Raw genomic sequence first — 27,787 nt, forward strand, 5'->3', positions numbered from 1 at the left:
TATTGGCCGCGTTTCCCAGATTCGTTAAGAAGCTCTTAAGTGCTAAGATCTTCTTAGGAGCGCTCTTAAGAACGCTGTGAAAGAAGGATGTGTTTCCCAGAGTCGCTCTTAGCTTAAGAAGATCTTTCACTAAGAAGGAAATGTAAGATCGAGCTGACCCACTCTTAACAGCCTTCTTGCTCAGTGATCAAGCGCGTCAGGGAAATTTATATCCTCCACTTTGCGATATAATAAAACAATGCTCAGTGTTGAAATGCGCTCATAGCTGCGGACCACTGGCGCAAGAAAAAAAAATAAGAAAATGGTAGATGAAAAAAAAACGTTTTATTGAATTACACGTTTAAGTTTTCCGCAACATCTGCATATATGAGTTTATAGTACTACACATAAAAAAAAAAACAACCCTGTGGCATTTCACAGATATCAAGGGAACAGATGTATTAAACTCAGCTGAACCTCATCCAGAGAGGCTTCCCCTGCTACTCTGCGTTGCCAAAGTCCGCGCGTGTGAGAAACCATGGCTGCAATACAGCACATTCTCCCTGCGAACCAACAGCGTCGCCGTGCGGGAAGCCAGACGGTTTACATAAATGCATACGTGCGTCAGCACTTCTCCCTACTGGACGTGCTGTCAGACCGGGCTGTCCAGGCAAAGTACCGGCTGCCCCGTGCGGAGATCCAACGGCCGTTGGATCTCTTTGCCTGGACAGCCCGGTCTGACAGCGCACACACACACACACACACACACACACACACTTATGCGCTGATGAAGAGGTGGGTGATCGATCTGCCTGGCATCGATTGATTCAGCACAGCAGCACCGCGGTGGACAGCTCCCACTAAGAGCTTCTTAAAAAGCTTCTTTGGCTTGATCTTAAGGTTCTCCTAAGAAGGCAGTTAAGAACGCATCCGGGAAACACCCGTATCTTAGCGCTCCTTCTTAGCCGAACCCTTCTTAAGAGCCTTCTTAAGTCCTTAAGAACGATCGAATCTGGGAAACGCGGCCATTATTGTTACACTAAGTGATCTTATTATTTTCTTTTCAGTTTTATGTTGCAGTTTGGCTAGGTTTAGGGAACTAAAGTACTTGGTTGGGTTTAGGGAAACATGATTATGGTTAAAATAGACCCTTTCATAATGTTAGACACATGTTTGAAAGGAGAACCTCCCCCCAGCTATGACATTAAAAAAAACGTGATTGGTCAGTTTCACTGAAGGTCCAGGAGCAACAATAATTATGATATTCCGGGAATGAAACCAACACGGCAATATCAGATTGTGTAACTTCCTGAAATACATAGTGATAAATAATCCTAATTAGTGCTATTTTTGTTATTATCATTTTGGGAAAAGGTTGTCAGTCACTTTGCCAGGCCTTCTGCAGCCACAGTAAGCTGTCAATCCACTGCCAAAGCTCATCTCCATCTCTGCATGAGCACTGAAGAATCAACAGATAGATCAGATACAAAAACAGGATTTTATTTCTTTCTCTTTAAAACTCAAACCTGACAAGCACTTTTTTTCTGTTTTTCTAGGCCCAACATTCAAGAAAATGCTACTCAACAGCACTCATTAGAAGAAACCTACTTAAAAGACTGTTTTCTCAGTGTGTCGTATGCATACACAGTTTGAACAGTGAGTATTCAGAGGCAGGCTGAAAACTGCTTCCCTGTAGCTGTGTATCCATTTCAGGGTCATTTACAGTCAGGGTCAATATGCTCAGGTTACCACCTTTGTCATGTAAGTAAATTACATTGTACTATGACCTTTTCAGCAAAGAGCTCATTCTTGTAGAACTTGTTTTTCCTCTCTGTCAGCAGGGGAAACTCTGAGAGTTATTGGACCATGGGGACATGAGCTACTTACATGGAGGATGTTTAATGATTAAAACCGGAGCTGCATAGTTTCACGGGTCATGTTAAGTGACGGAAAGAAAATTGCCTCAGCAGAGTTTTACAAAATTCTCAGGGCCAACTGCTGCAGCTCAAAGCCCACAAGCAGCCTAATAAAAGAATAGTATAACATCTTGAGAAACATATCTTTTGGGTAATTGGTATTAAAAGATATGTATCAGTCTTATGGCTGTGTGTTAAATACAGAGCTGGAATCACGATGTGATTAGGTCAACATAAAGACTGGACACAGGAGTCCTGAGTCAAGGTGTTTCATCAACATGAGGCTAATCAGTCTCTTGAAGTAAGGAGAGGTAGATGTTGGACTGGAGGAAGCGGGGATAACAGTCTGTGTCCAGCAGCGAGTAGATGCGTTTCTGTGCATGGGACAGAGAGGTGTGAGAGGGAGCCTGCAGCAGCTGGATGGTCAGATCCCTCGTCTTGCTGTCCAGGTTCACCTACAACAACCACAGTGCAATAATTAATGTCAGTCTGTTAGAATTTAAGCATTGCTTTTGTAGTTTTTACCATCATTTCTATCAGCTGTTTCCAACCTGTGTGTCTGATTGTCTGACTGCTTGTGTTTCATTACCTTTAAGATGTATTTTTAGTAATATTATATCCTTTGGTGGTTCAGCCCGTTCTCACTCCAAATGCGTCAAATACAGCAGCCTGGTCTGTATGATGCTGTGGTTACCCTTCTAGAACAAAATGTTTGGAGGCGACCCTCTAGTGTAGTTGTACAACAGCTTTAGCCAACTATAGACCTATATCCAACCTCCCTTTCCTCTCCAAGATCCTTGAGAAAGCAGTCGCCAACCAGCTATGTGACTTTCTTCATAAAAATAGTTTATATGAGGATTTTCAATCAGGTTTTAGAGCACATCATAGCACAGAGACAGCACTGGTGAAAGTTACAAATGACCTCCTAATCGCTTCTGACAAAGGACTTGTCTCTGTCCTGGTCTTACTAGATCTTAGTGCTGCATTTGATACCATTGATCATCACATTCTACTACAGAGACTGGAACACTTAATTGGCATTAAAGGACCCGCATTAAACTGGTTTAAGTCCTATTTATCGGATCGATTTCAGTTTGTACATGTTAATGATGAGTCATCCCTGTACACCAAGGTTAGTCATGGTGTTCCTCAAGGCTCCGTGCTTGGACCCATACTATTCACCTTATATATGCTCCCTCTAGGAAATATAATTCGGAAACACTCCATAAACTTTCATTGTTATGCAGATGATACACAGTTATACCTATCAATAAAGCCAAATGAAACTAATCAGCTTACTAAACTCCATGCATGTCTCAAGGACATTAAGACCTGGATGACCTGCAATTTTCTGCTGTTAAACTCAGATAAAACTGGAGTTATAGTACTTGGTCCTAAACACCTTAGAGATGCATTATCTAATGATATAGCGAGTTTGGATGGCATTAACTTGGCCTCCAACACCACCGTCAGGAATCTGGGAGTTATCTTTGATCAAGATATGTCCTTCAACTCCCACATAAAACAAATTTCAAGGTCTGCATTTTTTCATCTACGTAACATTGCAAAAATCAGGCCCATCCTGTCTCAAAAAGACGCAGAAAAGCTAGTCCATGCATTTGTTACTTCCAGGCTGGACTATTGTAATTCTCTATTATCAGGCTGCCCTAACAAGTCTCTAAAGAGTCTCCAGCTGGTCCAGAATGCTGCAGCACGTGTACTGACAGGAACTAAGAAAAGAGATCATATTACTCCTGTATTGGCCTCTCTGCACTGGCTCCCTGTAAAATCAAGAATAGAGTTTAAAATCCTTCTCCTCACTTACAAAGCTGTTAATGGTCAGGCACCATCATATCTCCAGGAGCTCATACTACCCTATCACCCAACTAGAGCATTACGCTCCCAGAACGCAGGATTACTTGTAGTTCCTAAAGTCTCCAAAAGTAGAATGGGAGCCAGAGCCTTCAGCTATCAAGCTCCTCTTCTGTGGAACCATCTTCCTGTTTTGGTCCGGGAGGCGGACACCCTCTCTACCTTTAAGAGTAGACTTAAGACCTTCCTCTTCGATAGAGCTTATAGTTAGGGCTGGGCCAGGACAGGCCTGTCCTGGACCAGCTCTTAGTTATGCTGCTATAGGCCTAGTCCGGGGGACAATGACACACTGAGCTTCTCTCTCCTCCCCTCTCCTCTCCTCTCCATCTGTATACATTATGCCTGTATACATGCCCCATCTCTGCATGTCACTGACTTACTTCTTCCCCGGAGTCCTTGTGCTTTCTAGTCCTACAGGCTCCCATGGATCCTGGCTGCGCCCGGGTCGTGGATCGTGGATGCGCCCACTGCTATGGCCCTGCCTGATCGTGGATGCGCCCACTGCTATGGCCCTGCCTGATCGTGGATGCGCCCACTGCTATGGCCCTGCCTGATCGTGGATGCGCCAACTGCTATGGCCCTGCCTGATCGTGGATGCACCTATTATTATTGCTGTAATACATCTTTATGTACTTTCACTCCTGTCAACCATCGCTTATAATTGAATACATTGTGATCTCGTTGATCTGCTCTGTACATGCGACATCTATTGCACGTCTGTCCGTCCTGGGAGAGGGATCCCTCCTCTGTGGCTCTCCCTGAGGTTTCTTCCGCATTTTTTTTCCCTGTTAAAAGGGCCTTTTTTGGGGGGGGCAAGTTTTTCCTCACTCGAATCGAGGGTCGAAGGACAGAGGGTGTCGTCTCTGTACAGATTGTAAAGCCCTCTGAGGCAAACTGTGATTTGTGAATTTGGGCTATAAATAAAATTTGATTTGATTTGATTTGATTTACAAAGAGCCAGACAAATCTGAGTCAGGGGTGGATGTGTGGGGGGTGGTTGGTTGGGTCATGTCTTATAGAAATAACATAATTATAACCCCAAGTATCAAATTTTCTTAAACTTAACTAAGTAGTGTTGGTACCTAAACCTAAACAAACCGCAGCTGTTTCACAACATTAATGAAAGCTCAAAAGTCATAATATGTCATTATTATAGGTTTTTAGTAGAGCATGACATCAAATGCAAAGATGGCATCTATTCAATCCAATGAGAATTACTCACCAAAAAGTTTTCTAGCTTTTGGGTTTACTTTGCGGTTATGTGGCCCAGTGAATATGCAGTCCTCAAGGGTGTTGCCATGGTAGACATTGGGGGGCTCCAAATGTGAGCCCTCCCTCAGATAATTTTAGTAAATGCACTTAAAAAATTCTGACATTTAAAAAAGCAAAGTCGTACATTCAGAACAGTGACTCTAAAAGTGTGGGCCGCAGCTCCTGGTGGGCTGTGAAGGTGCTGCAGGAGGGCCACAAAAGGTCTTTTACAATAAATAAACAAAAGGTTTTTAATGTACAATTTGTAATGAAGTGTAAATTGCCATATCATTTTATGATTAAATATTCAAATTAAACATTTAATCAGAAGTGTTACAAAAAAAAGGTAGTTAAATTACAGGTTATTCTTCATTTATCTGACCTATTTTATTCAATACTGTGTTGAATACTGTGTTGCTTTCCCACCAACCTTAACCCAACAATGGAGATTACGGTCAGTAGTAGCATTGAAGGAAACACAATTGGGAAAAAGACAAACATTAGAACGTATCTTAGGGCGTTTTCACACCTATAGTTTGTTTGCTGTGGTCCGAATCAGCGACCAACTTGTTACAATGTTGCATATTGCCTCGAGTTTAGTTTGTGTTCACACGGCAGCATTTACAAGCGGACCAAAATGTGTGATGCGCGAGGAAACTGCTCTCTAATTGGTCCGAATTTCCTTGCGGGAAAACTCCTGGAAGTAAACAAAGAAGAGCAGACTCTTGGCCCTGGTCATGGTGTATTACATAGTTTGCACTTATCACTGTAGGCAAAGGGTACAGTTTGAAAATGAGGCAAGGCTGAGGCTGGAAAATAATGTCACGATGCACTGGAGTCGCCGACGACACATATCAAGACAGTTCAGGTGGAGGCGCACATTAATCCTTGTGAACTGTGACATGCTCATCAGTCAAAAACATTTCTGAAGATCCATCCGATACGCAGCAGATGCAGCAGACCTCAGAAACCCCCTTTCCCCGAGCCGTTTGCTAAAGAGTGAGTAGATTTCGGTGTTTTCGTGTATTGTCGAAAGTTGTGAGTTTATATAGTCATCCGACCAAATCTCTATGAGGCACTGCACCTCCTCACGAGTCCATGTCTGTCCACGGCTGGCTACGGGAGGTGGTTTAGTCCAAAACAGGCTCAATGCTTCCTGCAGTTGGGTCGGATCGAGGTTGGATCATGTTCTCACCACAAACAAACCGTACCAGAGTTTGTTTGGAACCGGACCAAGACCACCTCTTCAACAAGGTCTCGGTCCGGTTGTTTTGGTCAGCACCCGAGTGCGATTGATGTGTTCACACCTTCCCAAACGAACTGCACCAAGAGGGTAAACGCTCCAGGTTTGATTCAACCGAACTAAACAAGGCAGGTGTGAAAACGCACTAAAGTAAGAGTGGGTACTTTTTACAACACTGCGCACCACAGGGGGCCGAGTGATCACTCAGAATCAGTGAATCTGCCTTGTCAGTAATTTGTAAACTGTGATGGAGAAGGTTAGGAGCAACAAAAGGTTGCCGTGTTCAAGTTCAGCCACAAAGCATCTTTTACTTGATCTACTGCAAATGAGCTCTAAGTGTGTATTTCTGCTTGTAACCCCTGCAGTGAGTGGACAAATCAACTCTAAACTATATCTCATTAATGTGGCTGCTGAAGAACAGACGCTTCGCTTCTGAAATGTGTGATGTTACACAGAGCCTAGATGTCATATCCATGAGTTAATGTCAGTGAATGAGTAAAATACAGTCCTGTGTCAATACACGACACGACACAAACGTGCACAGGCAATGTCTAAATCACATGAGGCCCCTAGTGATACTAGTTCCTTGTGAATAGGGCTTTATTTTATTATTATTAGTAGTACTGATCTACCATGTGAAGAGGACAGAAAGAGAAAAGAGTCTGAATTCTCTGATTCTGCTTCTTAAATGTAAATATGTTCTGGTTTCTTTCCTCTTCTATTCTGACAGCAAACTGAATGTCTTAGGGATGTGAACAAAACAAGACATTTCAGGATGCTATCTTGGACGCTGAGATCCACATTTTTCATTTTAAAGGCCAAACAATTAATCAATGAATTGAGAAAATAATCGATAGATTAATCATTGTTAAATAATAATGATTATTAACATCATTATTAGTTGCTGTCCTACTATTTTGTGCTACTTTTGTTTTTATTGCAGGGTTTTTATTGAAAAACGGTGATGTCACAGCATTCTAGCTCCAATCAGAATTTAGCAACATCATCAACATTTGATGCCTTTAGGTGGTTGGTAAAGTCAATGATAAGTCAATCATGAGGCAGATACGATTTTCAATGTTGAACTCTAAAACTCATACCTAAAGAAGATTTGGTTATTTGTTTTGTTTTTTTCTACAAATGATCATTTTGAGTGTTATTGCATGTTGTTAGTTGATAACTCAGTTTTCTGCCTATCTTGGTCGAGACACTCCGGACAAAAAGACTTTCGATCTAAAGAGGCTCTTCTGGTCAAAGATAGAATACATTTTTTCAAAATTTTGTAACTGAGGGGTGTTTGCATAAAATATTTTTATTTTGGTTGAACCCTAGCTCAATTACAGTAAAGAGGCTCAAAACAAACGTAGCTATTGATGTAACATTGTGATGTTAAACTTGAGCCACCCACACAAGCTTCTGAAGACAAAGAGCATGCAAAACACACACATAGCACATTGTTAGGGAGGGAGACACATACTTTGAGTTATGCTTCCTGTTCCCTGAAAAAAGATTGCACAATTTAGTTTTAGTGCATGCAGCTAGATTGAATATAAAAGCAGGGCTGTACCTCCCGGGGGGCTCCTGGTTGGATGTAGGTGGTGCAGATGTCCTTCGCCCTCCTCTGCAGGCTGAAGTTGTTGGACGAGTGTCTGTACTGCTCACAGGCCAGATAGAACTGCAGATTCTCCTCGCTGAACTCAGAGCGCAAGAATGCTCCAAACACTGAAACACCAGCTGAGAGGAGGAGGAGGAAGATAAGTGGGGCTTACCTCTTCATGCAGCGTCACATTACACGTTACAAGAGGAAGACACCTACGCACAGTCCCTGAGGCCTAATAAGCCCATAGCAGAAGCACAAGTATTGCCAGCAGCAACGTTTCTCAGGCTAATTGTAAAAACTTGGCACACACCCATCATCTCTACTCGAACTGACTGCTAGGCTGTTTAAGCCAAGACTTGTTTTTAATATGGAGTTTCAAACTGCTGACAAACACATGTACAACATGTCACAGTTCACACATTCACACACTGCATATTAGCATGGCAGTGATAAGGAGGCCAAGTGACTGTACTGTTTACAGAGTGCCGAGGTTGAGTCGTCTGCACAGTACAGTCACAGCAAAGAGGAACCAAACATGTGAGTGTTAGGAATTTGTCAGGAGAAAGTTGAAACGCTCCTCCTGTTTGAGTATGACAATGACTATTTATATTCAGAGTCATTTCAAATATTCATGGCAATGGAAACCCCTGGCTTTGGGCTGAGAGCCAAATCATGGACAGGGAGGTCATCATGATGACCCTGATCAAAGCCACAAGCCAGAGTGTGTTGGTCAGACATAATATACATTATGCACGATATGGATTTTTTTCTGCCGATACCAATAATTACCTGCCTCTCATGGCCAATACCGGTAAAATAACAATAATTACACATTTTTATGTTTAAAAATTCATTTCTAACCTGTAGTTTATGCACACCTGTGTGTAAAGGCTCAGACGTAGTGAGCAAAGATGGTAGATTTAATTTTCCACGGCTGTGATAAGATTCGTTGTATTAACTCGAAGACTTTTCCCTCCCCTCTAAATGCTTACAGTGATGTCTCCTTCCTGTAAAAAATGTTTTAAAAACATCCACACCAGCAACGACATGTGTGTCTCTTCTACAAAGCGTGGCTCTACACAGGAGCAGCAGTTCGAAGTCATGAGCATGACGACAGAGTTTTTGTTGTTGTTCTTCTCTGTGTTCACTGGCTGCATACAAAACAACTTTAAAGGTGCATACCGCACCTACTGCGTGTAGATGTGGCACTTGTTAAGTGAACAAAAGCAGTTTGTCTTTGTATTATCGGCTCTATTTATCAACTTTAATTTCATTATCTGCTGATTACTGATAATGCACATTTTCTATTATTGGGCTAATAATTTATCAGTCCGATATATATCGTGCATCCATTTCAGGGTGAATTGTAATAATTGGCGATCCTCTTACTTTTCATCCTGCACAATCAACAACATTGTCCAACACTTTGATTTGTGACAAAATACCTGCAAAACTAACTACATTAACATCATCTGTGGCAGTAGATCTTGTCTAGTGCTAATTAGCAAATGTTAGCATGCTAGCAAGCTAAGCTAAGATCTGTTAGCATTTAGGCTGCCAATACGCTTGTCAGATGGTCAAGTAGCTTTGGACACCGCCTCCCCTCAAACAGGACCATACCAGTGTACTAGTAAGTACAATCTTGTAAACTGCCAGTTTTCAAACATACATCAGTGGTTTTGATTACTGAATGTGTTTTTTCTATCTTCATTTGCTTCTGTTCCCTAACATACAGTATGAAAATCAGCATGTAGAGACATAAATACTTGCTTGAACATCATTTCTGTTTTTATTGTGGTCAAAGCCTCATCCAGACTGTATTAATATTGCAGGAGAATATGAGGTGATAAAATATTCTCTTCCTCTCTAATTAGCTGCATCATAGTGAAGTGCATTTTAGCCACTACTGAATCACATTACCTGGTCTGTGAATAGACAACACATTCCCCAGCTTACTGCCCATAACATCAGATAGAGGAGGGTGAGCTCACATTACAGTATCATTTGTGGGATCTGGTTCTGCTTATGGCTTTTCCTTTTTCTTTCTTTGCCTCCAGTTAGGACTGTTTGTCACTGTAAAGGCTTCATATCCATGTGGTCAGAAAAAGCGGGGTGGAGAGGGGGAGAGAGTGAGGTCAATGAATTCAGATGAGTGCTGCTTCTCTGGGTGGATGTTGAAGGCACCCAGGACAACGAGTGGTGTGCCATGGTCGGGGAGCAGCTTAGGAGGGCGTCCATCTCATCAAATAAGTCACGTAGAGGACTGGGAGGGCGAAAGATCACCACAATGTTGAGCTTGAAATCCAATCCAATCCAATCCACTTTATTTGTATAGCACATTTTAAAAACAACAAGGTTACCAAAGTGCTGCACAACAAATACAAAACAGTAAAATAAAGAAAGTTAAAGTTAAAATACAATAAATTAAAAGCATATAAAAGGCAATAATGCCTTAAGATCAGATAAAACACTGAGAAATATAAAAATACACTAAAAAGACAGACAGAGACCACACAACTCTCACGCTGTATTAAAAGCCAGGGAATAAAAATGAGTTTTTAGGCGAGATTTAAAAGTATCCAGGGTGGGGGCCATTTTGACATGGGTGGGTAGCTCATTCCATAGCTTAGGAGCTACCACTGAAAAAGCACGGTCCCCCCTGGTCTTTTGCCTGCTTTTTGGCACAACAAGACACAGCTGATCAGCAGATCTCAATGCTCTCGGGGGGGTATAGACATGTATAAGGTCAGTGATATACTGGGGTGCCAAATCATTTAGTGACTTAAAAACAAACAATAACATTTTAAAACTTATTCTAAAATGGACAGGGAGCCAGTGGAGGGAGGCGAGAATGGGGGTAATGTGGTCATGCTTACGAGTTCCTGTTAAAAGAGGAGCAGCCGCGTTTTGGACTAACTGCAAGCGAGCGAGGGAGGCCTGGTTAATGCCAGTGTAAAGTGTGTTACAGTAGTCCAGACGGGTCGAGATAAAAGCATGAATCAAGCACTCAAAATCATTAAAAGATACAACAGATTTAATTTTAGATAAAAGCCTCAGATGATTAAAACTGGTTTTAACTATTGAGTTTATCTGTTTATCAAGTTTAAAATCACTTTCCATTTTTACACCAAGGTTTGTGACTATGGGTTTTACATATGGCTGCAGAGAGCCCAGGTCTGTAGAAGAGACACCACAGGTTCGACTGGGACCAAACACCATGACCTCAGTTTTATCTTCATTTAAGTTTAAAAAATTAAAAGCCATCCATGCCTTAACATCTTTTAGGCACTCTAGTAAGGGTATCATGGAGCGCTTATCGTTTCTCTTCAGCGGCAGGTATATTTGGGAGTCGTCCGCATAAAAATGGTAGGAGATGCCATGTTTTTTAAAAATTAAACCAAGGGGGAGCATGTATAAGGAAAAGAGGATGGGCCCGAGAATAGAGCCTTGGGGAACTCCGCAAGACAGGGGGGCAGAAGACGATGCAGAGTCACCAAGCCTTACTGAAAAGCATCTCTCAGACAGATATGATCGGAACCAATCCAAGGCAGCATCCCTGATACCCACAAAGTAGGGCTGCCCCCAAATAGTCCACCAAGCACTGGTCGACCAAAAAATCATTAGCAGACCAAAATTTCATTGGTCGATTGGTCGCAGAAAAAAAGCCAAAAACATTTGGAGCCGTGTCTTGTCAAATTTAAGTCAAAATCTATGTGACTGGCGGCTGGTCTGTGTATAAAAGGCTGGAGGGCTTTTAATTTAAAGGGCCAGACACAGGAGGTCGTGACACTCACTCACTGTCAGTGTTTTTTTTTTCACACGGCAGGTCCCTTCGACATCGCGGTTAGACAGTTAACAATTAATAGCCAACCATGTCGGGAAAGACGTTTAAAATATGGGATCATTTTGAAAAGAAGAAGGATGACCCCTCCGAGTGCGGCGTAACATGAAGGAGAAAGCTCCATGTTACACCGCACTCGGGGATCGACGCAGGACTGGCAGGACTGCTACTGCTAGGCTACTGCTAACGTGAGTTGTTGAAAAACCTTTTTAGCAAACTTTGTGTACACAAATGATGTTCTCAATGTTCGTGTTCATGTGTAGAGACCCTGGTGATGCTACGAGCAAAGTTTCATGTTGTGTCGAGTCTTCTTAGTGTTTTAAAAATAGCGATTTTGATGCTACAGAAAAGTTGCACCGCGCACCTCCATTGTGAGTGTAAGTAGCCTAGCTACCTGCCCATGGCGGCCCGAAGGTTTGAAAGCAGAGATAAATACATATTATTATTGTTATATGGGCTAATATTAGACTATTCGTGTGTACTGGGGAAGCTAAATTATCCAGCTCACTGTGTTTTACTTATTGTGTAAATCTCTCTACAGGCGCATCCACTTTACTGCGGAGATTTATTTATTTATTTATTTATTTTAATATATATATATATATACAGTATATATATAAATATATATGCGTCGATTAGTCGACTAATCGCTCTAAATGACGACCACTGGTCGACCAAGAAAATCCTTGGTCGGGGCAGCCCTACCACAAAGTGCTCGAGACAGGTGAGAATTGTGTTGTCAACTGTGTCAAAAGCCGCAGTAAGGTCGAAAAGCATAAGAATGGCAGAATCACCGGAGTCAGTAGTTAATAAAAGATCATTAAAAACCTTTAAAAGTGCAGACTCAGTGCTATGTAAGGCTTTAAAACCAGACTGAAAAATCTTAAGAATGCCATGTACTTCTAAAAAGGACTGCAGTTGTACAAGTACCATTTTCTCTAAGATTTTAGAGATAAATGGAAGCTTTGAGATGGGTCTATAATTAGGAAGGACTGAAGTGTCTAGATTTAGTTTCTTTAACAGGGGTTGCACAGCTGCTTCTTTAAAATAGGCTGGGACCACGCCTGAAGCAAGACTGCTGTTTATGATTTTTTGGACATTAAGTCCAATAGTCTCCCAGACCTCTTTAAAGAGGCGAGGAGGAAAAATGTCTGTGGGACAGGAGGAGGGTTCAAGTTGAGTGACAATTTTTGTGAGAGTTGAAAGCGACACAGGCTCAAACCGATTTTGAAGACAGTTGAGCAAGTGACGGGTATGGAAGGGTCAAAAGAGGGGGGTGAAATATGAGTTCTGATGGTTGCAACCTAATCAATAAAATAGCGGAGAAAATCTTCACAGACTTGGGGAGAAGCTTCCAGGCAGGTGGATTCGGGGGCATTTAAATTGAATCAATAGTTTTAAAAAGAACACGTGGTTTATTAAGATTTTGGGAAATTATGTCAGAGAAATAGAACGTTTTCTCTGCTTTGACAGTTTTTTTTATATTTTCTCCAGCTTTCTTTAAGAATATCATAAGACACATGAAGCTTATCTTTTTTCCACCTGCGCTCAGCTCTCCTGCACTCGCGCCTGGCTGCACGGTTGGTAACATTCAGCCATGGGTCAGATTTGGGTCTGGGGCACATAATTTTTAGAGGAGCGACAGTGTCAAGAGTGCTGGCACAGGTGGAAAGAAAGGTTGAAGTTAGTTGCTCAGTGTCAAGGAGGGCAGAGGGTCTTGTGTCAAGCTGATTTTCAGCGAAAAACGCAGAAGAAAACTGAGCAGCGGTGCAGGGTTTTAGCATGCGGCAGTGGCGCATAGGAGCACACGGTTTTAAATTATGACAGGGCAAATTAAAATCAAGTAAAACAGGCATGTGGTCAGAGAACACTGCGTCACAATTGTGTGATAAAACAAGGTCTAACGTGTGTCCATGTTCATGTGTGGGTCCAGAAACATATTGTACAAGGTTAAAAGCGTCAGCCAAGTCTAAAAAGTCTTTAGTCGATGGCTTAGAAGGGCAGCAGACATGCACGTTAAAATCACCAACACATAAAATCCTGTCATAGTTAGTCATAACACCAGCCAAAAGGTCTTTTATGAAGTCTCTGTTATATTTGGGTGGCCGGTAAAAAATCGCACATAGTACTGGGTCCGGCCGACTCAGTTCAAACAGGCTCAGTTCAAAGGAGGAAAACGACATAAGCGGTAAAGGCTTGCAATAGAGGCAGTTTTTAAGAACAGTCGCTATTCCTCCTCCACGACCAGATGTCCTCGGTGAATTAATAAAAGTACAATCAGGAGGCAGAAGCTCTATGAAGGCGGCTGACTCACCCACATTTATCCAGGTCTCAGTCAAAAAAAGTACATCCAAAGCGTGTGAGGTGAAAAAGTCTTGGAGAATGAAAGTCTTGTTCATCACCAATCTTGCGTTTACCAGCGCACATCTAGTCGAAGCCAGGGAAGCCGCGGAATATCGGCCGTGTGAGCTGTCCGGCTCAGCGGCTTGAGGTTGCGCTGGTTCACTCCACCAGGGCGCCGGAGGAAGCGAGGTAGGCGAGGGCGCACAGCATGAAGCTCCTCATACGGGCCAACAACAGGTACCAGCCAGGTGCTGACCTGAACGAGGGCGCGGCGGGAGACAAACCAGCAAAGACAGGCTCCATGTTCCTGTAAATAGCTCCAGGGAAACCGAGCCGTCCCGGACGAGGAGGCTAGCCAGGCTTTAATCCTGACTAGCCGGCCACTACGCGTTCCTCTGCGTCTATGCCTCCGGGGAAATTGAGCTCCAGCCCGGAGCAGGTGTGCAGGGATATCCGCCCGGAGAGGCGGAGTAAAAGTTTTTTGTTCACCCCGGCCATAATTCGCAAAAAGGTTTGCAGAGGTTTTGATTTTTTAATAACTCCTGGCGATCATTTACCAGCAGAGAGTTAAAGCTATGGTCTACGATTTGAAAGATTTGTTATTATTATTAACATCATTTAGATGGTGGTTATGACCCAATAATACCACCCACACAATGTGGAGAGTAAAAGGAACCAAAAAAATCCATTCTCTCTAGTGTCTGTAAAACTGAAAAGAAATTGACCAATAGCAACCATCCGGCCCGGATGGCTCCTATTGGATCAATTTTCCGATCCAATCCTCGCTCACTCTCCTGCTCCTGCTCACGTCTGGTCCCGACCCACTTCCGCATTTGAAACTACAAGCGGACAAGAGGTTTGTTTTGCCCTGAGCAGTTCAGCTGCCTCTGCTTGCCCCATCGACAAAGAGTCAAAGAAAGAAAGTCTGTCACTGAAAAGACACAAAGCGAGATGTGAAACAAAGAGGGCTCAAACCGAATAAACATCTGATACAGCGGCGTTTCTGTTGAGCAGGTAACCTTCGTCTTTATTGTGGATGTTGTGACACAGATAAGTTTCATGCCGATGCTGGCTTATGACTGTGAAAGCTGCCGTTAGTTTGTTTCTGTGTTATTAGACGGTGTCTGTCTCTGCAGTATTGTCAACACTTGTTTACTTGTTCGACGGAGACGTTAGCCTCTATGCTAGCATTGTAAGCTAACAACAAGCTAACATTGCTAACATGTTTACACCAAATCAGCCTATTTATTTGCTCGTGGCAGCTAAATGAAGCAGCAAGTAAGATGAATGAAGGGATGGATGAAATCCCAACGCGAAGCGGAGGGGTTTCGGATTTATTTCCGGATTTTTATCTTATTTGTCCGGATTTATTTCTCCATAACAACCTCTCGCCCGGTCACTACTCAGCTGTTTTGCTAACCCTCCTCCCGGTCTTGTCCGCTTGTTTTCACCGAAGCCTTTGCTAAATCAATATGATGGATTATCATAAACGCGTTACGATGTGTGTATTTGTGTGTCTTATCTGTCATAAACAAGAGATTACGGTTTACAGACACATTTGTGTCGCGGTCTGTGTGAGTCTCGGCGCAGCTGTGTGTGTCCTAGCTGCTGTCTGGTGCTACTCAGACAGCAGCTGGGACACACACAGCTGCTCTGAGACTCACACAGGTTTGTTTTTCAGCCACAATGTGGCAGCGATCGTTGTGATGAAAGCTGACGGCAGCATCTGTTAGTCTCTTGGCCCTCAATAACTTTTAGAAGTGGCTAACTTAGCTGTTGTAACTTATTACGTAGCTGTAAGGTAACGTAGCTGTAGCATGGTAATGACGTTACGCTAGCTTGGCTGTGGAGCTTAGCTGTGGACATTGTAATGACTTACAAGATTTACGTTAGTTTCAACGTGCATTGTAACTTTATCTGTGAATCCGACATCGTTACTCCGCATTCAAAGCTGGGCTGTATTTGGTTTCTGCCGGCTTGTTGCTCTTGGTGCTTGTTGCGGGAGGTATAAAGTTCGTTGAAGAGAAAAAAAAAAGAAAGAAAAAAAAAAAGCTTGTAGCCGGAGGGGGTGTGTCGCGGGACTCCGAGGGGAGAGCGATACAAGCTCAGAGGGGAGGGGTGTGTGTGTGGGGGGATGCTTTTTTCAAACCTTTCTCAGATCGTAGACCAGAGCTTTAATGGTCCTCGGGACAGACGTCAATAACAGAACAAACACAAAAATTGCCAGCGTAAGACGGCCTGCCAGACACACCGGCGCCATCTTTGAATGCTGCCAAAAAAAAAAAAATACAACAGAAGAAGAAGGAAGGGTGACAGAGACAACGTGGAAATCAAGAGCAGATCTGGGTAGGTGGTCCAGGGGAAGGACCTGGTAGGACCACATGGGTGTGATGAGGAGTCCAGTTCCTCCTCTTCGACCTGTTAGTCTTGGGAAGTGTGAGAATGAGTAGGCAGTTGAGAGGGCAGCCGGAGTGGCAGTATTTTCTGGGGTGATCCATGTCTCCGTAAGGGCCTGGAAGTGAAGAGTCTGCAGGGAGGCATAGGCTGAAATGGTGTCCGCCTTTTTGACTGCAGACTGACAGTTCCATAGCCCCCCTAGTACTTCAAGTTCAGTACCGGTGGAGAATGTTGGGTAACAGAGATTGGCTTGATTACAGCTTCGAGCAAATGGTTCTCCGGTGAAATCTTCTCTGGTTTGATGTCCTGACTGGGATTGGGTAAGACTCATGGCTGCATTGGGGGGTAGGACAGTGAGTTACTTGGACTCCCTCGATGGACTCCCGCAGAAAGACTCCCTAAGTCTTCATTCAGCTGTCCTGACACTGCAGCTGACGCTGTAGTGACTAGCCCATATGTGCTAGATTTACCTCATGCAGGGTTAGGTCTGCCCTGCAATCAAGCCTATTTACCATAGCAGAGTTGGCTGAAACTGGCTAATGACTACTCAGCATCAGCAGTTTCACAAGAATTCACACAAAAGGTATCTAGACAAGATTAAATATTTCAACTAACCCTCCTCACAGAATGCCTAAACACTGGATCTACAATTACTTTCTGACTTACCAGCAGCAGTTTCACAGCTTCTTTCCGTTAGACAAAATGTAACTGGTATGCGTGGTCATTTTAAATTCTTTATCACTGTGAAATTATCAGCACCAAGTACAGTTGGCCAGTTACACCAGACATGATGACTGTGATGCATTGGTTTAATGAGAATTACACTGATCTAGTATTGAATTCAATAAGGCTGGGGAACTGGCAAGTCAAAGTAGCAGAGACTGAGATATCCTGACAAGAATGTGTCAAGCTGCAGAAACACATTCCCCTTTCCCCTGCAACTTGATAGCATCTTTTGGTAAACATTGACGTCTTTTAAAGGTCTTCACAGGTTGGATCTGATACAAAATTGAAGACCCAGTCCAATTTGATACAAGGATAATTTGTCACAATTCTAAAACGCAGGTGACCCGAGCAGACCCACCTCTGGCAATGCAGCAGGATACTGACCTGACTGGACTGTATATAATTTGGACTTGGCCAGAGTTAGGTGCTGTTCGATATTTGAGTGTTCAAAATCACATAGACAAACTTTTTTTTTTAAGACAGTATATTCTAAAACAGTTACACATTACCTGTGGAAAGATAATATTGGTTAATACTCTAAATTAGCAAGGGTGATTTATTGGTATAACACTCGGAGTATTCCTGAGTGATTTCACTTAGATTCACTTAGATTTCTCAGTTATTTTCATGGATTGAGTATTACTCACCATGACTAGTAAACTGACTGTGACATGAAAAATCTGTGGAGTGCCCTTTTAAATTCTAGCACTTTAACTCAAGAAAGTGCAAAGTCTCAGCAAGTTGTTCTTTTTCCTTTTTTTGAGAAGTTCAAAAAGATGTTTCACAGTGTTGTGTAGGAATAGCCGCTGCTCAGCTGCTCAGAGCCTCCAGTTCTGGAGGAGAGAGTCGGTGCAGAGCCAGACCTTCTGGAGGAATAAACACCCAGATTCACATCAGATTCTGCTCTGATCCGGAGCTGTTTACCGACCGGAGGAGAGCTCACAGACTACTTTTTAACTTTTGGGATTAAAACGTGGATTTATCTTCACTCCTGTTTATCAACCTGACTGCAGCAGTGATCCGCAGAGGTGACCCTTCATTGTGGTGTTTCTGTTCTGAAATGTTGACTGCTGACTGGAGCTGGTTGGGAAATGTACTTTACTTCATGAACGTAACGTTACAGAGAGGAGAGAGAGAACCAGAACCAGAGTCTATGCTGAGTACTGAGTTGAGTGATTGACCTGAATTCAAACACACAGACAAACACACCCACTTACGGCTAATGTACAGCAAAGTAATCTGGCTGTTTTGGGCAAATAAACACTCATGTGAGTAATGTGGATAAACACAAATGATCCTGTGGTCAAACTCGCACCAGTAACACCAGTAAATATTTGCTTTGCTGGTGAACACACCACCTAACAACCACTATCACTGATGAAAATATATTTGACATGTTTATGGACAGAGTAATGGTATGCAAGTTATGTTAAGTCTCATTCGTTGACTTCCTCCCTCACTCTCTGACTCTCTCAGAAGCTATAGCAACAGGTGACCTACTGAAACGCACCATTACCTTGAGTAAAACTGTGGATTTCTCTGGAAAGTACACACCTAAAAAAATATCTACAACAAAGTTCGAGTCATTTTTTAGACAACAGATATTCTTACATTAGTTAGATAGTATTAGATAGTATATTTCCAAGTACATATTTGTAATAATTGAGCTACAAGATGCAGAAACACTGTAATCTCTAAAACAGTGAAGTGAATGCAAACATTTGTGGCATTCAAAATATCCTGTAGTGCTGTCTGTGTTATCGCAGGGTTTAATCAGGGCCTGCCCCAGTTTTGTTGATATGGGTTACAATGTTTGAATGCCATTAGATACTGGAGGATACTGGAATACACCGAGAGAAACGTTACTACCAGAAAACAGAGAAGTGATTAAGGAATCCACCTGATTCAACAGGGTTCCTCATCATGTAATATAACAACCAGAATCCTTGTTCTCAAACTGGATAGACTTTTAGACAGACTCTGTTGTAGCAGTGATTTATAACAGCTGTTTACCATCTGTTCTATTCATAAAAGCAGTACGGTCAGGGGAAGTGCTGCTCTTTTGGCTTTATTGCACAGTACACAGTAACCAATGACGTCGGCTCAGATGTCAACATCATTGCAGCAACATGTAAGTTCAGATAAAAGCAGGGGGGAACTTGAGACAGATTTGACTTTTAGTTGCACAAACATTTCTCCAAGCCAGAGATGGTTGGTCAGTTAAATGTCAGGGTGTAGAGTTCAAGTCAGACCACCAAGAGGTAAAGGAAGAGCTATCATCGAACATCAGGTGACCTTCAGCTGTGGAGTTTTTATTGCTATAAAGGAAATGCTTTATTTGTATCCTTACAGGCTTATTTCAACATATGCTGAATTTATTTCCTACCTCATAAAGAATTTGCAAAACCGTATTGTGTGTTTTAAAGTCTGGATCATTTACATAATCTTTGTCTTCTTCCCCTGTTTTGTTGGCATATTGCTATTTTATGTCATTTCCATTAATTCTTTCCGCCCTTGGAATGTGTATATTGTCACCAGCAGAACACGTAATACAAAGACTCATCCAAACACTGCTCTACAGCACCATCAGTGGTCCAAAACTCTGCATGGTCTATTTAATATCCTGTAACCTAGAAGACTTGTGACAAACTGACACAGAGTAAGAGGTCAAAGCTCTGACAGCAGTGGAACTAAAAATGATTGTCTTGTTGATGGAACTACCGAAAAGCTCATACTGTCCACAAAAAGCAAAAGGTCCATCCTCCAAGCATGGCAATCTATTCATTAGATTTTAATATTTCTTCACTAGGTAAAAATCACCTGATGGTGGTGCTACAAGAAAGGTCTGAGGTCAACAAACCATCTTCCTTTTGACCATAAATACAGCTTAACATCAGTAAGAATTTCTCATTTCAATCTACTCCATCACTTCCACTTTCCCACGCTGTCAAAATCACATGGATTCACTTCTGACAGCACCATATCTGGCCAATGACTTTCTGCCAACATTCCTCTGATGCTGTTTTTTAAAGGAGCGGCTCACCTCAAAATGAAGATGTACTCTTTATCTCCTCCCTCCATGTTGATGAAAGTCAGGTGAAGTCTCTTAGTCCACAAAACATTTCTGGAGCTTCACAGTAAAACAGTGTTGCAGTATTCTGCTAAACAACTGAAGTAGTTTTAAAAACATTAAAACATTTTTTTTTTAAAAATAAAAAAAATGGCTCCATACAGCTCGTCTCCAAATCTCCAGAAGTTTCCAAATTGATATGCAAAGACTTTATTCACACCCTTGACACAAAGTCAAGCTCCTGCACCCACATCAGACAGTTTTCCATTCAAAATTTTGGCTTAAAAAAGGGTGTAAATAATGTCTTTTCAAATCAATTTGGGATCTTGGGGTTTCTGGATTTAAAATCAAGTCTCCAGCTACTTCAGTTGTTTAGCAGAATGCTGCAACGCTGTTTACTGTGAAGCTCCATAAATGTTTTGTGGACTTCAAGACTTCACCTGACTTTCCATCAGCATGGAGGGAGGAGATGATAAACCAAGAGTAATACATAATTTTATTCAAGGTAATGGTGCCTTTCATTTGTTGATAAAGTCAGAGAGTGAGGAAGGAAGTGGGCAAATGAGACTAAACTTAAAGTGAATAAAACTGTAAAACATTACCGCATCAGCAAACATTTGTGCCTCAGTCAAGTCAGATAGATTTTCATTACCAATGGTGGTTGTTTAATGGTGTGTTCAGCACCAGCAAAGTGCATTTGACTGCGGAACCGTTCATAAAGTACATTTCTCCATCAGCTCCAGTTGGCAGTCAACATTACAGTACAAGGAACAAGATAATTCACAATAATTGTAAAATGAAAGCTTGTAAACTCCATGCTACACAAATTACAGAACATATATACAGTTATTAATATAGAAATATAAATAAACACGTGGTGCATCTTTTGAATCTGTGTCAGGGTGTCTGTAAGTAGCAGTGACAAGTGATGTTGTGGTGGAGACAGGTCTCTGTGGGCACAAGAGTCTCTAATTTCATGTTGTTTGTCCAGCCTGAGTCCCATTTTATCCATTTCCTTTTACTGTGACCAGACATTAGCCATGAGCAGCCTGAAACCAAGCTGAATTAGCATGGCTCTTAGCATGGCTCTTATCCCGGCTCTCTTCCTCTCTGGGGTGGTCAGGCCAGTCAGGCTAGATGCTTGAAAGACTCCTTGGGCTGTGATGGTCTCAAGGTCTGCTGCTCTCGGTCCAAAACACCTGCTTTCTTGCCATGGGCAGTACGTGTTTCAGCAATAAAGCTGAAAAAAATCACGGTTGAAAAAACAAAAATGTGGCATAATTTGGAAGAGCTACCGGTCGCAGAATCTTCATGCACCGCTGTTGCCATAGTAAAATAGACAATAGAGGTCACCACCACGGATCACTGGATCAGGTTGATAAACAGGAGTGAAAATAACTACATTTTTTAATCCTTTAAGTTAAAAAGTCATCTCTGAGCACTTCCTCTAATTGGTAAACAGCTCTGGATCACAACAGAATCTGGGCGTTTATTCCTCCTGAAGGTCTGGCTCTGCACCTGACTCTCTCCTACAGAGATGGCTGGCTCTGAGCAGCTGAGCAGTGGCTATGCCCCCCTGCTCCGAGGCTCTCCCCACACAACACTAAATGTTACACAAATGTCTTGGGTTTTGTTTTGATTGAGACACCCATAGCAGCAGCAATTAAATATCACTACACATCTGACATTCTGTCTTTTAGACCTATAATTGTACCTCAATAAATACTGTTGTATTCTGTAATTGATTGGTCCTTTTTAACATGTCCAAAAATAATTCATTTTAAATATTTTCACGAGCATGAATCACCAATCTCTGGAGCAAAGAGTATGATGAGCTGAGAGACAGACCTATCAGCTGACAACTTCAGGCCGCACTTCTCATAGGGCAAAAGTGCAATTGAGAAAATCTATGGGTTTAAACAGTATGTTTACCTTGTTCCAGACCTCTTTATCACCACCAATTTTTCTGCTTTGTTCAGTGATTCTAATATATAAATAATCCAGTTAATACATTTTTTTACCAAAAAATACTCACTTTGGCTGGCCAGCAGGGAGTTCAGGGACTCGGCCCATTTTTCTAGCTCTTCTCGACTAATCTTTCTCTTCTTACTGTGGCCAATCTGACTCCACTGACGCATGAAGTGCAGGCGAGACCTCCTCTCTGTAGCACTGCGGACCAGCATCACATAAGGACAGGGAAAGGCAGCAGGCAGCAGTCAGAGAAAGACCAGACCAAAAGACACTGCTATCATCACATCTCCAGTTCTCAAAAGGACAAAGGTAAGATTAAAAACAACTGACTCGCCTTCCAAATCAAATGACATCCAATGTTTGTCTACGAACAGTAAATTAAATGTCTTGTTATTTTGTTATTTTTGTTCTTATTTTGATGTAATCTACAGTCATGGTCAAAAGTTTCCATCCACTCATAAAGAACTGATGTATATCATAGCAGTCTAGAGTTCCAATGATTTCTACAGCACTCACGTTTCTGTGATGAATGAGTGGAACACAAACTACTTTGTCACGAAATACAATTTGATTCACTCAACTTTCTGTATTCAACAAATTGGCCATTCTAGTTACTGTATATTTTGTGCCAGCAGATTTGGTCACATTTTCAGAAGACGTATAATAAATTCATCACTGAACCAAACTTCATGAATGTTTTTTGTTTTCATCACAGTATCATGAGAGCTGTAGAAATCATTGGAACTGAAGGATGCCATTATATCCATGTTTTTGACCACGACTGTACATGTGAATTAGTAACAATTAACAGAAAATAAATGTGATTCTTACCTGTCTTTTTGTTCTGTGTTGAAGAGGTTGGAATTTGAGGAATGAGGGCTCTGAAACAGAAACCACAAAGTTAACCGGAGCTCGTCGACCTCTTTCACTCACTAAAATCCCAATAAAGCAGCTTTCAGCTAGCTCAGAAACATGACTCCAACATGATCTACTGTTATCAAAAATATCAAAATATCAATTCATATTGATTCTGAATATTTGAAATGGTTTCAATACTTATTTTGTGCAGTATTGATACACCAGTACTATTTGTGTCTTTCTGCTCTCTCTCCGACAGTGAGCTGTAGAGCCAACACAGGCCTGCATGTCTTTCAAAAAAATATAAACCTTTTACTCCCTCAATGTTGTGTCATTGTTTGTATCATGGTATCAAATATCATACAAGTACTGTATCAAAGTTAGACATTTCAGAATCGTGTATGCATTTATGTCTGCATTTACTCTACTCCAAGTTATCATTGCATTGTCATGTAGAATAAAGTCTTTTTCTTTAACTTGCTCAAACAGGTTACAGTAAGTCACTGCAAGTCCAGTTTTAGAGCATACTGAAATAAACAGACATCAAATGGCTAAAAGTGTGGGCTACAGTACAGTTGAAATCTTTGATAACCTGAAATCAGCTTTAGGACTTTTTAAGAAGCTGCCGAATGCTGCTCTACAGTGTGGACTGAAACGTAACTGTGTCCCACCTGTCCAAACAAACTCTTGAGGTGCAGTTTAGCAGATGACAGTTTGGGTCTATGGTGGTGCCTGTGCTGGGATTTGAAGAGGAATGAGTTGGAGGAGGATGAAGGGGACGGGGGAGGCAGGTCATCTCGCTCCATGCTCTCCGTGCTGCCCTGGGTGGCCGGGGCCAGTTGACTGTCACTGTAGGCCCTGCAGCCTTCACTGATGACACACACTCCGAGGTGGCTCTTCTCCAGTTTCCCCAGCTCACTCAGGTTCTCTACGCTGACGCTGTGCTCCTTGGTCAGCTCCTTCCTCCTCGGCTCACCGGGGCTCCCTCTGGGCTCCAGGATGGTGGGAGTGGCTGACCTCCCGTCCAGCTTATCCACCTCCACGTGAGGTGTGTAAGTGCCTGATACCCGGTTCTTCTCAAAATCTGGGTTCTTCAGCGCCATCCTCTTCCATGGGAGGAAGTCAAGATCAAGGAGGGATCCCTCAGAGCTGAATCTACGCATGGTAGCTGTATGTGATGGAGAAGGGTAGAAAAAGGAAGTGCTGCAAAAAGGTGAAAAAGACAATAAAAGAAGAGAAATTAAGTAAAAGGGTTAAGAAGAGATGAGAGCAGTGAAGAGCTGCAGTGAAGCACAGCCTGTTATATAGAGCAGAGGCAATGCATTTGAAAAGTAAAATGGGTTACTGACAATTAACTGCTACACATTACCGTTTATACTCACTCGAGAACCAACTTCCCAAATAAAAGATTACAACAACCCTTTAACCTCTCTTAAAATATGCACACACTCAAGGTGAATTCACTGATGCAAGTGCTGATTATTCAGGATCAAACACAACTGTCCATGAACCTTTAAACCTTCATCTTCATTTAAAAGGTTCAGGAATTTAAAAGGCATAGAATTAATGGATTCTGTTTCCCCAGTTGTACCACTGACACACACAGACACAAGCAAAGTTCTGTGTTTTTACTGTTAAATCATCTCAGATAGCACCTTAACGATTTGATTTGTCCAGCTGGATCTTGATTAGTAGTGATTCTTTACATATAAAAGACAACTGACAACACATGAGAGAATAGCCAATACTTTTGGCTCATAATACCACAGATAAAAATGCTCCTAATAACTTAAATTATATTGAATAATAGAATCAGGCTAAAGATGTTGATTACATCAAAACCTAGAAACCTGTCTGCATCCAATAACTATAGAAGCCGAAAAATGCAGATGACATGCGAGACATTATTCTTCATAAAAAAATAATGGTGAGTCAAAAGTTTGAGATTTTCTGTCACAAATGCTGAGTGAAAATAAAACATAAGAGTTGTCACTGTAAGCACCAAGCTGACAGGCAAACTGTCAATAAGGAAGTGCTCCCGAACGCTTCCACTGTGCCATTTTAAATCGTGTCTTGATGATAGTGTCATGTAAATACATGACATCCAGCCAATATAGACCTTTGCCCGCCTCTGCCCTGTGAAGAAGAGCAGCTGGCTGATACTTGAACTAATCAAGGCATTTTGAGGCCGACGCTCAACTAAGGTTACTTAACACTAGTGTATGTTTACCTCTTCGTCCAGCAGATACGAAGCTTTCCTCAGTGTCGCTTAAGGCTGCAGGTCTTATGAACAACATGGGCAAGAACCGAAGGTTCAGCGATGTCGACCTCAGATCCCCAAAGAAAGAAATCCAACGTGCGTCGCTCCCGCTGCTGCTGCTATCTCAGGACTTGTTCTTGGCTCAGTGAGCGGCACACACTCACTCCGACCTGCCTCCTGCCACAGCACTAATATCTGAGCAAACACACGGAACCAGAGAAGACACACATCAGGGAAAGTTCCATGAAGTTCACCGCTGTGACACCTGAACTACCCAGACAGACCTCGTCAGGACTGCTGCCGCCACACCTTCACTTCTGTCTGAACTTGTCCGTCAGACTGGAGCGAGACGTAGAGAAGAGCCGCCTGAAGACACACACACACACACACACACACACACACACACACACACTTTGTGTAAACACAAAAACAATTGGAAAATACTATCCATCCTACGACTGCAAATTCTACCACTACAACGACCAATAATACAAAATGCTACATAATAAGAATTTAAATAATATGAATAAGAATAATAAGAATAAGAACAATATAAAGAATTGAAATAGTATTCAGAAGAAGAAGAGGAAGAAGAAGAATGAATGAATGTTTAGTATATTTTTTTTTACTTTTCTGTACATAGAACAGATATTATACAGATGTTGAGGTGACAGTAGAAATAATTGACATGTGCATATGTTCAAACACTTTATAAATGAACTCAACACTTTGCCAAAGCGACAGCTACCAAAACACAAAAGCGCTCAGGCATGGAACAGACGCTTCTCTTTACGTCATTGGGGTCCTTTGACGTTGCATTCAGATCCGTGTTTATTTGGAAAAATTAAGCTAGTTGGCTAACGGTTAAACCTGACTGCGCTCAGTCAGAGTTTAGTAAGGAATACAGTCTCCCAGGCTGTGGTGTACTTCGGCAGACTTTAAATCAGAAGTAATACCTCTGACCGGGTTTTCGCTGAACGTGGACAAACATCTCCCAAGGGGAGATAAGCTAGTTAGCACTGTTATTCTCCCGGTAACTGGGGTTAGCTTACGTTAGTTAGCTGGCTAATAATAACAAGGCTCTGGAGCTGTCTGTAACCAGGTACTGCCTGATTAATTTAGCACATTAATTAGTTTGACTGCGGATAAGGTCACTAGCTTTCTGACGTAGCTGCAGCGTGGTTCTTCTGTCCCCCAGCCCTCATATTTAATGATAAACCCTAATGCACATAAGTAGGATGTGGCTGGTGCTTAATTAACAGCTATAATTGTTGTATTACTTCAGTCATTCTGGAATATGGAATCCAACGGCATGATTGAAGTCACTGTGAAGACTCTGGACTCCCAGACCAGGAGCTATAAAGTCAGAGGCGAGGTAATGCTCTTACTGCAAATACCGCTCTATGTCGACTCCTCTTCTCCTCCCACTTCAATGACAGTGTATTTTGTGTTGTCCCCCAGCTGACAGTGAAGCAGTTCAAGGAGCACATAGCATCGTCAGTGGAGATCCCCGTAGACAAGCAGAGGCTCATCTACCAGGGCAGAGTGCTGCAGGATGACAGAACGCTGACTGAATACAGTGAGTAAATGACACCTGCTAATCTTCAGTACACACACACAGTGCACACAGGGGAGCAGCATGGTTTGGGATGAACAGGGAATGTGTTTTTTTAACCTACAAAGGTTAGGGAAGTTGATACTTCACGTTACTTTTGATATATATACACACTATGATATATTCTGTGCAGAGCTCATTCAAATAGCTTTACCACAACTCTAAATATGAAGTGAAACTGAAGTTAAAAATTATCTTTTTTGTTGCAGTCTTTCTCAAAAACAGAATGGAAGAAATGAAAAAAATCTGTTGCTACATTGCATTGAAGTCACTGTAGGAACAGAGCCATCATTAATATAATTAGTTCCACTCCGTGTTTTTGCCTCCTGTAATAGGTCAAAATGTTCAAAAGAAACAAAAAGTGCATGATGTTAACAAGACTATCAAGTATTATTCAGAAACAAAACAACAGGTAAAGTACAGGAGGGACACACTTTCATCTGGGAGAAAAAAAACAGACGGTACTTATCAAGCAAATACCTCTGGAATCAAACATATGACCAAATCTATCTTGCTGTATCTCACTCTGGATTTCACTAGCAAGGATGCATTTGTAAAAAGAAAAAAAAACATGTAATGTCTTTAAAATTCAAACTTCAAATATAGCATAAATAGCTTTAGCTACTAAAGTTATTGAAAGCAGTTTTTATTTATTTTATTTTACCGGAAAATCCCAGTGAGGTTAGAATGGTAAACTGATTGAATCTATATAGCGCTTTTCTAGGCTTAGCAACCACTCAAAGCAACACAAGTCAGCATTCACCCATTCACCATAGCAGAGGCTACCATGAAGGCGCCACCTGTTCATCAGGAGCAATAACCATTCATACAATCTCACACTGATG

The 27,787-nt window shown here is 42.0% G+C and overlaps 2 protein-coding genes across 8 annotated transcripts in view; one reads left to right on the forward strand and one right to left on the reverse strand.

The window, feature by feature from the left end:
- Window positions 1–1,463: 1,463 nt before the first annotated feature.
- Window positions 1,464–26,796, reverse strand: LOC311272995 (uncharacterized protein). Of its 4 annotated transcripts, XM_084379816.1 has the most exons (8): window positions 26,716–26,795; window positions 25,612–25,693; window positions 25,298–25,522; window positions 23,739–24,235; window positions 23,041–23,090; window positions 22,274–22,407; window positions 7,829–7,995; window positions 1,464–2,350 (listed from the first exon to the last, which is right to left on the reverse strand). In XM_084379816.1, the coding sequence occupies exons 3-8, from the start codon at window positions 25,362–25,364 to the stop codon at window positions 2,180–2,182; spliced, it is 1,086 nt and encodes a 361-aa protein (XP_084235942.1). In that variant the 5' UTR covers window positions 25,365–25,522; window positions 25,612–25,693; window positions 26,716–26,795; the 3' UTR covers window positions 1,464–2,179. The 4 variants fall into 4 exon arrangements, with proteins under 4 accessions (XP_084235942.1, XP_084235941.1, XP_084235943.1 ...); XM_084379815.1 differs by having other exon boundaries at window positions 25,298–25,693; XM_084379817.1 differs by having other exon boundaries at window positions 23,739–24,270; window positions 25,298–25,693; window positions 26,716–26,793.
- LOC311272994 (large proline-rich protein BAG6-like) overlaps window positions 26,125–27,787 on the forward strand; it is a 107,788-nt gene continuing 106,125 nt past the window's right edge. For 2 of the 4 annotated variants that reach the window (XM_084379814.1, XM_084379813.1), the window contains exons 1-3: window positions 26,125–26,429; window positions 26,613–26,702; window positions 26,789–26,906. In XM_084379814.1, the coding sequence (XP_084235940.1) occupies window positions 26,625–26,702; window positions 26,789–26,906 (196 nt within the window). In that variant the 5' untranslated portion in view covers window positions 26,125–26,429; window positions 26,613–26,624. The remainder of the gene's footprint in view (window positions 26,430–26,612; window positions 26,703–26,788; window positions 26,907–27,787) is intronic. The other 2 variants (XM_084379811.1, XM_084379812.1) reach the window with 1 other exon arrangement.

Source organism: Pagrus pagrus (genome assembly GCF_965226575.1).
Source record: "Pagrus pagrus genome assembly, chromosome: 17".
Lineage (NCBI taxonomy): Eukaryota > Metazoa > Chordata > Actinopteri > Spariformes > Sparidae > Pagrus > Pagrus pagrus.